General features: G+C 42.9%; 1 protein-coding gene across 9 annotated transcripts in view; it reads left to right on the forward strand.

Annotated features, from left to right (window-relative positions):
* The first annotated feature begins 661 nt into the window (after window positions 1–661).
* Window positions 662–13,865, forward strand: part of zzef1 (zinc finger, ZZ-type with EF hand domain 1) — a 315,777-nt gene continuing 302,573 nt past the window's right edge. For all 9 annotated transcript variants that reach the window (XR_011340087.1, XM_069884994.1, XM_069884997.1 and 6 more), the window contains exon 1: window positions 662–1,118. Coding sequence is in view for 8 of the 9 variants with exons in the window: in XM_069884994.1 (XP_069741095.1) it covers window positions 729–1,118 (390 nt within the window). In the remaining variant the exon portion in view is untranslated. The remainder of the gene's footprint in view (window positions 1,119–13,865) is intronic.

Here is a 13,865-nt window from a genome sequence, read left to right on the forward strand (position 1 = left end):
CCTTCGTCCCCGTCCCCCCGCTCCCCTTCCCTCTGCCCCCCAGATGTCTCCTCCTCGTCCCCCCAGCTGTCTCCCCCTCGCCCCCCTTCGTCCCCGTCCCCCCGCTCCCCTTCGTCCCCGTCCCCCCGCTCCCCTTCGTCCCCGTCACCCCGCTCCCCTTCCCTCTGCCCCCCAGATGTCTCCTCCTCGTCCCCCCAGCTGTCTCCCCCTCGCCTCCCCTCGTCCCCGTCCACCCCCCGCTCCCCTTCCCTCTACCCCCCCAACTGTCTCCTCCTCGTCCCCCCAGCTGTCTCCCCCTCGTCCCCCCGCTCCCCTTCCCTCTGCCCCCCAGCTGTCTCCTCCTCGGCCCCCCAGCTGTGTCCCCTTCGTCCCCTCGCTTCCTTTCCCTCTGACCCCCAGCTCTGTCTCCTCTTCGTCCCCCCCAGCTCTCTCTCCCCCTCGTCCCCGTCCCCCCCGCTCCTCTTCCCTTTCTCTCTCTCCGCTCCTCTTTCTTTTCCCTTCCCCCACCCCACCCCCACCCCTTTTCGCGTTGAATGTCCCTGACATGGGCTGGTCTCCCACCCACATGGCAGCGAGGTGGGCAGCTAGCCGGAACGCGGAAGTGACGGGACGGAAGCAGGAGGTGGTGGGGCGGAAGCCCGACTGGGCAGCGGGGCGGAAACCGGCAGTGGTGGACCGGAAGCCGGACCGGTCGGCGAGCGAAGGCGGCGGCTTCAGGCGACACCGGGATGGGCAACGCGGACAGCGCCGGGGCCGAGCCGCCCGACTGCGCCGAGGAGGAGGACGAGGAGCAGGAAGCGGGTCAGGACGGCGAACGGAGCCCGGCCAAGGCCGGCTTCGTAGCCCCTGGCTCGGCACCCGGCGGAGGCCCCGGCTCGGCCCCGGCCTGGAGTGTGCAGTGCGGGCCGAGCCCCGACATCCTGCTGCAGCATCAGCGGCTGCGGGAGGCGGCGGCCAAGGTGCGGGATGACGCGGCGGAGAACGCGGTGCAGCGGCACCACAGCCCTCTGATCCGCTGGCTGGAGGAGCGGCTGGGCCGTGGCGACCACACCGTCCCCCTGGCCCAGCTCTCACACTTGCTCGCCACGCAGTTCGCCGTCCGCGAGGAGTGCGAGGAGGTGAGAGCCTAGTGATAGGAGGTGAGGGGAGGGTGCGGGGACAGGGAGGGGGGAATGTGAGGGGGCGGGGGGACAGGGATGTGGGTGGGGGTGTCAGGGACGGACAGAGGTGTGAGGGATGGGGAGGGGAATGTGGAGGGTGGTACTGGGATGGGGGAAGGTAGGGTGACAGTGACGGAGGGGTTGAGGGGGTGCTGATAGGGAATGGGATGGGGAGAGTGACGGGTTGAACAATGGGTGATAGGGGATGAATGGAGGGGAGTTACAGGGAAGGGGATGTGGGTGGGGGGCAGATTTGGAGGAGGGGGGACAGGGGGGTTGAGGTGGGAGTGACAATGATTTAGCAGCCAGAAGGCTCCCTATCTGCAGAAGTTTTTGAGAGTCTTTAGTCACATACGAATGTCCTCACGAAGTAGAGCTGCTGCCGACTCCTTCCTCGTGATGTTTTGGTGGTGATAAGTGAGAAAAATGTTATCCCATCAGGATAGTTTGCTGAAGGGAAATGATTGATGGATTTGGGGAGAATGGTCTCCACGTTGACTTCCAGAAGGTATTTGATGGGGTGCCCCTCCCTGTGATCAGGCGGAGGTTACAGTGGGAAGGGTGCAGTGCAGGAGCAAGTTGCCGGCTTACAGGAAATGGCATTTTTTTCCCCTCAGTTGGAAACCTATTACAAGTGACATCTTGGCATTAGTGTTGGACCTTCAGCTTTTTTTTATATAAAACACTGCCCTCAGCCCACAATGTTGTGCTGACCTATGAAAACTAATCAACAATCCAATCATTCCCCACCTCACCTCCACAACCCTCTATTTTTCTTGCATCCAAAGAGTGTTGTGAATGTCCCCTTTGCACCCATCTCCTCCACCATCCATGGCAATGCATTCCAGATACCCACCACTCTTACGTTTTAAAAAAAAGTACCTCTGACATTTCTCCTGAACTTTCCTCTACTCACCTCAAAACAGATATCCTTTACTATTGTTACCCCAGGGAAAAGGTTCTGGCTGCCACTTTATTTAAGACTCTCATAATCTTCAACTATTAACTTACAACTATCCTCTCATCCATCGTCACTTCAAAGAGAAAAGCTCTAGCTTTGTCAGTTTTGCTTCATGTGAAGTGTTCTTCAGTCTATGCAACATCCAAGTAAATCTTGTCTGTAACCTCCCCAAAGCATCAATATCCTTCATGTAATGAGGCGATCAGAACTGAACACAATACTCCAAGTGTTTTACAGAGCTGGAACATTATCTCACGGGTCTTGAATTCAATCCTCTGACTAATGATGGGTGTCTTCTTAACCACCCAATCAGCTTGCAATCTTGAGGACCTGAACTCCAAGATCCCTCTGTTCCTCCACACTATTAAGAATCCTGCCATTAACCATGTACTCTGCCTTCAACTTCATCCTTACAAAATGCCTCACCTCATTTATCCAGACTGAACTCCATCTGCCACTTCTCTGTCCAACTCTGCTTCCTGACTATAGCCTGTTGTAACCTACGTCAACTTTTAACACTATCCACAACATCTCCAACTTTTGTGCCATCTGCAAATTTACTGACCTACCCCTCTACTTCATCATTATTTATAAAAATCACAAAGAGCAGGGGTTCCAGAAAAGATCCCTGTGGAACTCCACGAGCCACGGACCTCCAAGCAAGATACCTTGCATCTACCTCTACCCTCTGCTTTCTCCAGGCAAGCCAATTCCAAAAGCAAGCAGCCAGAGTTCCTTATGTCCCATGCCTCAGGACTTTCTGATTGAGTTTATGATGAAGGATTAATGTTTATAATTTATGTAAATTACTTAGCATAAAAGTTGTGGTTGCCAACTTTGCTGATTACATGGATCTGAATTTTTAAATTTAGACGTACAGTATGGCCCATGAGCCTGTGCTGCCCCAATCATATCCAATTAACCTGCAGCCCTGTACATGTAGTAGATTGTGGGAAAGTTCAAAATTATTCATTTTGGCTGGATAAATAACAAAAAAATGGTCTCTAAATGGTAAGAGATTGTAGAAATTAGTTGGGGCACTGGACAAAGTGTCGACTCTGTCTCCCTTACAGTAGACAAAGAATTTCATGTATGTTACATTCTAAATGTAGTATTACATGTCAATAATGGAACCTTTAGCTTTGACAATAAACTGTTATAACTGAGAGAAAAGTAGCCAAGTTATGCTCCAGTTGTAGAAAGAGAGCAACTGGGGGGGGTTGTAGGGTAATTGGGAGGCCTGGGCTCATGGGCCGAAATGGCATGTTACTGTGCTGTATGTCTTAATAATATTGTGTCTATAAATTTTGATGCAGTTTGTTTCTCGCTTTTACTTTTGAAACTCGTCTGGACCCATTTATGCAAGTGAGTTGTGGGTGGAATTATGGAAGTGGGAATGCCTAGTGTTGGGCCTGAGCAATGGGAATGATGCGCAGAGCTTGTGGTTGCAGTTGCTGGTTGTGGGATATTTGGAGTGAGTGACCGCACATGTTGTCTGTGGATATGTTCAGGTGAGTGCTTCACCCTGGACCTGGTCTTCTCCCACACTGACACTTCTCCATTCCTCTCATTGGTTGAATATTGGCTGAATTAACAACTTGCTGATCGCTGTGCGTGTGAGTTTGATAGATTAAGCAGAAACTGTAGTTGCTAGGGAACTTGGGTCAGAATATTCCAGTAAGAACTTCCCTTGTTTGGTCTCTTGAGTCATTGAGATAATTATGAACTGAAATGAATAATAATTCATGGGTCCAATCCATTTTTGGGCTATGGTGATTCATTGATATGCTTCATTTGTCTTTGGGTGGAGATAAAAGGCCTGTTGCTGGATCCACTTGGGTACTTGAGGCTAAGGCAGGGAAGGATCTGCCTTCTTGCAGAAGGCATGGTGAGTTAACAGTGTGCAACAAGTTTTATTGCCCAGTGCTTGAGATAGTGTGGAAGGACTGATATAATTTAGATAAGAATTAAAGCGACCATTGCCCTTTGACCTGCACTCTGACTGTTTACCAAGCTAATGGACTTTGTCAACTGCAGGCACTATTCCTTTTAAAAAAAAACTTTATTTAAAACTTTTAAAACAATGTAAAAACATTACCAAAAGAAAACATAAAACATATACAACATTTTAAGATATTTCTAAACCCATATATTTCAAATAAGGCGACCACATGTAAATTATATTATTTTTCCCATATAAATACAAGATCTCAATTTATTATCCAACGAGCTATATTAATCTCTACATTATCTTTCCAAGTAATTGCTATACATTTCCGTGCCACTGATAACGCTAAACAAACAAAAACTATCTGAAACTTATCCAACCCCAAACCAGTCAAAGAAACCTTATAACCCAACAAAAAAATCTTGGGTCTAATGGTAATTTAATTTTAAATAATTTCTCCAAAATTACCCTAATTTTCCTCAAAATGGTTGTACACTATCACAAGACCAAAGTGCATGAAAAAAAAGTTTTAGTATTTAACCCACATCTAAAACACGTCCAGATTACTAAATCCATATTTTTTTGGTTATTCTGGAGTCAAGTATAGCTGATGCAAAAAATTATAATTAACCAAACCATACCTTACATTAGTCAATTGAGTTACCCCTTCATGACACATAACCTCCCAGTCCTCCTGAGGTATATCATTAGTTAAATCACTTTCCCATTTATTTCTAGATTTCTCCAAATTCGGTTTATCCATGTTCTCTTGTAACAATCGATACATATCTGAAATAAAACCCCTCCTTGGTATAGAGGAAATCAAAGATTCAAACTTCGTTAACTCAGGTAATTTCATATCCTTTCCATAATTATCCCTTATCAAAGCTCTTTTGATAATACACAAATAAAGAATTTACTGGTGTTCCAAATTTCTCCCTCAATCGATTGAAAGAAAGGAACTGACCCTCTTCAAAACAATCCTGGATCAGATTTATACCCTCAAAATGCCATATCTTTAAATAACCTGTTAAACATTTTAATATAACGGAGTTTGAATTGATAATTTACCCTTCGTACCTGTAGCATCATTTCTATTAACCCATATCTTTAGTAAATGCTTTAATACCGGCCTATCATATCCCTGCAATAAACGCAAATTCCACTTATGTATAAATCGATGAACATCAAATTCAAGAATACGAGCTAATTCCACCTTAGCCCAACTAGGAGGCTGATTAATATCCATCATTCTACTAACAAACTTTAACTGTGTAGCCTCATAATAATTTTGAAAATGAGGCAGCTGAAGTCCACCTAACGCATACTTCCATGTCAACTGCTGTAAAGCTACTCGAGCTAATTTTCCTTTCCATAAAAATTTCCTCACCACCCTATTCAAATCTTGAAAAATCCCTTTGGAAGTAAACATGGAATTGACTGAAATAAATAGAATACGTGGAAAAATATTAATTTTAATACAATTTACTCGACCTATTAATGTTAATGGAAGATCCTTCCATTTAATTAAATCCATTTTGGTCTTTTTCAATAAAGGTACATAATTTAATTTGTATAAACACTGATAATTTGCATTCACAATTTCTCCTAGATATTTAATTTTATCAGACCATCTTAATTTTAATATACACGCTTTATAATTCCCCTCCAAAATTGGCAATATTTCACTCTTATCCCAATTCACCTTGTACCCAGATAACTCCCTAAATTGAACTAAACATTCTTTTAAATATTTCAAAGATTGTTCTGGATATATCAAATAAATCAATACATCAGCAGCAAATAGATTAATCTTATATTCATCATTTGCAATTCTTATCTCTTTAATATTATCATTCTGTCGAATTGCCTGAGCTAATGGTTCAATGGCCAACGCAAACAAGGCTGGTGACAATGGACAGCCTTGACGTGTTGATCGCATTAATTTAAATGGCAAAAGGTTTGGCCATTCGTCATCACCCTAGCAATCAGATTTTTATACAATGCTTTAAACCAACCAGTAAAAAGAGGGCCGAAATTAAACTTCTCCAACACCTTAAATAAAAAATTCCACTCAACCCGATCAAATGCTTTCTCCACATCAAGCGGAATGCATTGATGCATTGATCAATGTTATCAATCTAAGAATATTATCAGACGCACATCTATTCTTAATAAAACCTGCTTGATCTGTATGCACTAACTGAGGTAAATATTTAGCAAGTCTTTTATTTTATAGTTCACATTTTATAAAGAAATTAGTCGATTCAATGGATCTCTTTGGAATCACAGTAATTATTGCACTTAAACGATTCTGGTAATGACTAATCATTAGTTATTTGTTGAAGCACATCCATAAATATAGGAGACAAATTTTCATAAAATACCTTATAAAATTCTACTGAAAATCCATCATCACCTGGTGACTTTCCATTTGGCATTTCCTGTATAGCTTCTTTAATCTCAAAATCTGTAAACGGAGCTTCTAATTCTTTTACTTCTTCCTCTCCCAAAACCGGTAAATGCAACTTAGATAAAAAAGATTCAATGGAGCCATCATCCTGATTTCCCTCAGAAGTATATAATTTCTGGTAAAATGAATAAAATTGGTCATTAATTTCCTGAGGTTTATAAGTAACTATTGAATTCTTTTTAACAGCATTAATAGTTCTCGACACCTGTTCCGTTTTTAATTGCCAAGCTAATACTTATGAGCCCTCTCATCTAACTCATAATAACATTTAGATCCTTGAATTAATCGCTCATACTGATACGTTTGTAAAGTATTGTAACATAATTTCAACTTAGTTAATGCTGCTTTCTTATCTTCTGTTACTTTCTTCTGAAATTCCTTTTCCAACTCAGTAATTTGTTTCTCCAAAGCTAAACTTTCTGCCAAATACTGTTTTTTTACTTTTATAGAATAACTGATAATTTGACCACGCAAATATGCTTTTAAAGCATCCCACACAATAAAATTACTACTTACTGAATTAGTATTTTCAGCCAAAAACAAAGCAGTCTGTTCCTTAACAAAGGTAATAAACTCTGGTTTCTGTAATAACATTACATTGAATCTTCACCGATGTTGATTGCATTACCTTCGAACCAACACAAGATAAAAACAACATGGAATGATCAGCTATAATCCTGCTCTTATATTCAGCCTGCACAACCCTAGCCTGTAAATGTGCTGAAATCAAAAACAAATCTATTCAAGAAAATGATTCATGCCTGGATAAATAAAAAGTCCTTTTCTGTCAGATTTATTCTCCTCCAAATTTCAACTAAGTTTAAATCTTGCATCAAAGATCCCATTTGTACTGCCATCTTTGATTTCCTTATACTTTTTGGAGATTTATCCAATAATGGATCCAAAACACAATTAAAGTCCCCTCTAATTAAGATATTTTCATTAGCCTGATTTAATGTTAGAAAAGCCTCAGATATAAATCGATCATCATCCACATTAGGCACATAAACATTCAATAATGACCACGATTCTGCAAAAATTTTACAATTCACCATCAAAGCCCTACCAGCAATTTCCGTAAATGATTTCAACTCAAATGGTATTTTCTTATGAATCAAAATCGCTACATCCCTGCCTTAGAATTGAAAGAAGCAACCACATATCCAACCCAATCTCTCTTCAATTTTAAATTTTCTTTTTCCGTCAAACGTGTTTCTTGTAAAAAAGCAATATCAGCTTTCATTTTTTTAATATAAGCCAATACACGTTTACGCTTAATTGGATTATTCAATCCCTGTAAATTAAAAGTTGCAAAATTCAGATTAGACATTTCTTTACCTTAAAAATATGCACACTTCACACTACTACAAAATATTGCTCCCCTTGCTAGAAAAAACCTAAATACAAAAATACCCCCTTAGATATAAAAAACCCCACAAAAACTAAAAAAAATTTCTATTTCACCCTTTAAACTACAATACTGTAGTAACTCCCCAAAAATTTGGGTGTGGTAAAACCCACTAGTGGTAGATGACTATCAAAAGCTTCAGCACCGTCCACCCCCCCCCAAGTCAAATTATTAATCAAACATAATCAACCCAACAATTCCAATCCCAGTGACTATTCCGCATCTTCAATATCAAGAAGACTCTGTGTCAGTTCGACCTTCTTTCCATTTTTCCCATTCCCATTCTGTTTATCAAATGCCCACCTTTTAGGTGATGATAACGGTGACCGTCCACCTCCTCATAAATCTGGCAACGAATTAGCAAAGATTAATGCACCATGATCATTCTCAAAGAATTGAGACTGAAAATTTCCATAAAAATCTTATAGCAGGATAATGAAAGGCAAATTTGTAACCCTTTCTCCTCAATACTTCTGTAGCTGAATTAAATTCTCTATGCCTCTTAATAATTTATTGACTCAAATCAGCGTAAAAAAACACTCTATTGCCCTGGACCATCATTGGAGTCTGATTTTGTCGAGCCTTTTGAACGACAATCCACAATATAATCTCTCTATCCTGGTATCTCAAACACCGAATTGGGGTGGTTGGCCCAGAAAAGGCTTCTTCCTCAATGCTCTGTGTGCCCGGTCCAATTTCCAACCCATCCGGAAAAAATTCACTTCCCAACACATCAGGAATCCACTTCTTAAAAAAAATTTCACCAGATCTGAACCTTCAATATCTTCTGGAAGACCTACTATTTTTACATTATTCCTCCGACCTTGATTTTCCAAACAATGAATCTTCTTCAACAATTCTCTCTTTTGTATCTCCCAACCCACAAAAGAATCCTACGCAATTTTATTACGCAATGAGTACGACCTACCACGCACAAAGCCATGTTGACTATCCCTAATCAGTCCCTGGCTATCCAAATAATTGTATATCCAATACCTTTCAATAATTTACCTACTAAAGACATCACTAGCCTCCCTCAAGGCCTGAGGGAATAGCTTGTCAGGATTTATCCACCCTTATTTGCTTTAAGACAGTAAGCACATCCTCCTCTCTAATCTGTATAGGTTCCATGACCTCACTGCTTGTTTTCCTTACTTACCACAACTCTGTCCATTTCCTGAGTATGTACTGATGGAAAAAACACTGACCTTTTTCCATTTTTTATCAATTTCGTTCCACTTGGTCTTCCACTCATGAAAAGCCTCTTCAATTTAAAAAAAATGATCTTGTACAGTATCCACCGCCGTCAAACATCTTTTAACCACATTCATATCACTCTTCACAGATGACATTTCTTCACAAATATTCATTTTAACTTTCATTTCCATTAATCCTTGATTTAACTGTGTAGACATCTGCACTGACATCTGATGGGCGATCCCTTCCAAAATAGTAAACACAGAATCAAACCCAGGCTCTACTACTCCCCCTTGGGGCCTACCTTCTTTAGCCACAGCCCCCAGGCTAAATTCCTCCTGTTTTGGCGCCATCAAGGTAGGACTTCCTTCCTCTTCACCTGCACTTGTAGTTACTTGTCCAACGTGGCTGTGGGTCTGCATCCCTGTCAACAGCAGCCGACTTCATCAGCCCACTGCCGTCCGGTCCCTCCGCAGCCCACACTTTATCTAGAAACTGGTGGACTTGCGACGCACTGCTCATGCCCGGGAGCACCGTCGATAGCGCAGGCACGTCTTCTGACGCAGCACGGTGTCCCTCGGCCACCAGGCACTATAGCGGGCTCATGCAGCAAATATTGCTCGGCTGACTCATCCACGCCCACGGCTTCACGGGTGCGCAGATCAGGGTTGGTTGAGCCCAAAACAATACCAGCCCCATTTTACAATTGCAAGGTCGGCACCGGAGTTATACTTAGCCGGCTAGGAGTACGTTGATGCTTGGAGGCTCCTGCTGACAACTCTGTGGCTTCAACCTAGTGAGGGGGCCTCAGTTCTTCCACACTTTTATAAGGTAATTTCTTCTTTAACTGTGCCTTGGATTTCTTCACATTTGCAGTCATTTTTATTCTCTACTTTTCAGACACCTTTAAAAACTAATTTTAACCACTTTCACAACTTTTAAATTCTGGTATTAATTAGTTCAACTGGGGAGAGGCAGAACTGAACGTCTTCTTTCTACGCCATCTCGCCATGCCCCTTCTTCCAGGCACTATTCCCTTGGTTGATCTTCCTGTCATGCCAGAATTGAATTTCATTGCATTGCTACAAAGTATCACTGGCTCTTGAAAGGAGTGTTAATATGTGGACTTGAGACCTGGCTGCAATCTGAATAGAGTTGAGAGAATAGTGGTGTGATTTGTGCCAGGCATTGTGAGAGGAGGGATTAGAGGTCTCTTAAATTTACTCATTCAGGAAATTCGTTTCTTCTGCATGAGGTTATTGTATATTTCTGCCAGGGCAGCATGGTTAACATAGCATTTAGTGCAATGCTATTACAGAGTCAGCATTGAGTTTGAGTCCGCCAATGTCTGTAAGGAGTTTCTACGTCCTCTATCTGCGTGAGTTTTCTCTAGATGCTGCGGTTTTCATAGAACTACAGAACATTGCAGCACAGAACATTGCAGCCCTTCTAGTTTGTGCTAAATTATTATTCTGCCTAGTTCCATGACCACCACCCATTCCATAGCCTCCATTACCCCTCCCATCCATGTACGTGTCCAAATTTTTCTTTAAATTGAGCCAGCATTCACCACTTCAGCTGGCAGCATGTTCCACACTCCCACCAATCTCTCTGTGAAGAAGTTTCCCCAAACATTTCCCCGTTCACCCTTAACTCGTCCTCTGGTTTGTAACTCACCTTCCCTCAGTGGAAAGAACCTGTCTACATTTACTCTCTATCCCATCATAATTTTAAATACCTCTGTCAAATCTCCCCTCATTCTCCTATACGCTCCAGGGAATAAAGTCCTAACCTGTTTAACCTTTCCCTGTAACTCAGTTCCTGAAGTCCGGGCAACATCCCAGTAAATCCTCTCTCCACTCATTCTATCTTATTGATATCTTTCCTGGAGTTAAGTCACCAAAACTGCACACAATACATCAAAGCGTACCTCCCAGAAACATTTCAAATTGCTTACAGATGGACCTATTCCAATGATAATGAAATAGCCTTGACACCCCCCCCCCCCCCCCCCCCCAATTCTGTCCTGTCTCACTTGGAGAATGTCACTTCATATACCAGGCTGCTGTTCAACAACTTCATTTTAGAGTTTAATACAATCGTTCCCCAGAAGCTGGTGGAGAAGCTTGGCCACACTTGGACTCAACACCCCTCTCAGTAATTGGATTCTGGACTTCCTAATGGAAAGACCACAGTTTGTCCAGGTTGGTAGCAGAAGGTTAAGCACCATCACGCTGAGCACTGGAGCTCCTCAGGGCTGTGCGGTGTTAGGTCTGCTTTGTTCATGAATGAGTGAGACAAACACCAGGCTGAGTCGAAATCAGGGTTCTTTGTTCTTTATTACCGGATTGTAACACTTGCGACTAACAAAGTTAGTCGGAGAATGCATTCTGCCGTTATCAGCAAAATGGTGATTTTTTATACCCTTGGATATGTGCTTAGAACATCATCATATCATTACTTGTCCAATGACTAAAACTGTTGCTATCCTTTCCCTGCTAGCTTCCTGCCTCTCAATCCATCAATGTCTCTCTTATCTTGTAAGTACAAGGATGCATTCTGTTACTCCTTAGTACTGGGTGACTCCTTCTCCGGTCCCATCTCATGATGTTTTACCTAACAGGAGTACAAGGACACCTCCCCTTCTTGTTACTGCCCTGTACAGGGTAACTCCCTACACATTCCCATCTCATGATGTTTTACCTTACAATCCCTCCTTTGTCCTCTTTAGAGGACAATCTCGCCCTGACTATGCTACCACTGCGTTACATTAGTTCGCCTATTATTGCCAAGCTCTATACGGGTTCTGTTCACAGGGTAGTTCGGCTGGTGGGCGAGGGCTCCCCCAACCCTCCTTTGCGTACACCCCCCATCCGTCACCCCGATCCCATTGCCCGTTTACAAGTTTCATCCCATTTGCCCCCAAGCAAAAAACTAGCTAACCCCCCGTACATTAGTAAATTCCCAAGTTAACATATGGTCTACAATCTAATTCATAATACTTGTTCTACAATCTGATTAATAATGTTTGTGTTACAATCAATGTTATAATATTTAGGTTACAAGCAAGGTTAAAATTATATGTGTAACAATCTAATTCACAATCCCTCCTTTCCATCACATTCCCCTTCAGACTCCAGATCGATCTCAGCAACTTTCTCCGCCTCCTGTAATGTGAGATAGTCTTGCTCCACAGCCTGCACAGCTTGATATTTCGGAGGCAGTTCATCACGGTCAGCAAAGGCTTTCTCTATGGTCCTCGTGACCAGCGTTCGAATGCATGGAATACAACAACAGCCACAAGTGATAAAAATTGATACAGAAATGAACAAACCCAGCAAAAGTTGTCCTAACAATGTGCTCCATCTCCCAAACACTCCCTGTAACCAGGATAAAACAGGATTGGAGACTCCAGACTGGGCTTTTAATTCTTTCGCCAATGCCCTAAGTTTCGTTAACCCCTTAGTGAGTGATCCATCTGGCCCTGTGTTATTAGAGATAGAAGTGCAGCATAGATCTCCAAACATAGCACACACTCCACCTTTCTCTGCCAGGACCATATCAATCGCTATCCTATTCTGAAGTGTCATAAGGGAAGTTTCTGACAGTTGTTGATGTATTGCCTCAACAACGTCCCTGGTCAAATTTGCAAGGCGCTGGACATTATAGTGAATAAGGTTGATCCTATTAACATTCTTATTTACAGTGATGGGAAAAATTGCACTAAAAACAGGAAAGCTTTCAAACCCAGCTGCAATCTCATCGGCTAATTTAAATTCGTCCGGAATATTCCGGGCTTGGCCAATGGCATCAATCCATACCCCATCAGGGTTCCTTCCTCCCGGCCCCAAGAGTCCAACACTCCTCCTTTTCCTCCACAGCCAACTCTCTGTGTGGCGCAATTCTAGGGAATCCTCGTCTCCCTCCTGCCTTTTGACAATCAGCACTGGCGCATTAAGGGTTACTAGAGCACACCGACCATCCCAGTTAGCAGGGAGCCAGTTGTACAGCACTCTTCCTCCACAAAACTCATCTGTGTAGTCATTCAATCTGCTACAAGTCTCCTTAGTTTCAGATTCATTTTTTTTTGTTATGGGACCTCAAAATCATCCCCTGTATATGTTCATGATAACCAGTAACCTGTTTGGCTGCCCTGTCAGGCACCCATGTGGCATTTTCCCTGCTAATAGTAGGTCGTCTACATACTGAATCAGTGTAACATCTTCCGGGAGCTTTAATTTCATTAGGATTTCGCTAAGGGCCTGATTGAACAGTCCTGGACTGTCCTTATGACCCTGAGGTAATCTAGTGTATGTGTACCGATGTGCTTGGTAAGTGAAAGTTAACCAGTCTTGCCATTCCTCAGCTAAATTCAAGCAGAAGAATGCGTTTGCCAGATCAATGACAGTATAGTATTCGTGCTCCGGACTCAGAGCCCTAAGTGCTACATATGGGTCTGGGACTGGTCTCCCGATGGTCTTGGTAGCCAAGTTAATTTCCCGGAGGTCGTGTACCATCCTCCAGTCTTTTCTACCCTGTTTGGGAACAGGCATGATGGGCGTGTTCCACATACTGTCAGGTGCCGCCCTTAAAACCCCTGACTCCATTAACCCTTCTATCGTTCCTTTAATACCCTCCTCCTGACTGGGCGACAAGCGGTATTGTTTTCTCCATATTGGTTTCTGCCCGGGGTTGGCCAATTCTAGAAATACCTCTCC

Source organism: Narcine bancroftii, chromosome 6, assembly GCF_036971445.1.
Source record: "Narcine bancroftii isolate sNarBan1 chromosome 6, sNarBan1.hap1, whole genome shotgun sequence".
Lineage (NCBI taxonomy): Eukaryota > Metazoa > Chordata > Chondrichthyes > Torpediniformes > Narcinidae > Narcine > Narcine bancroftii.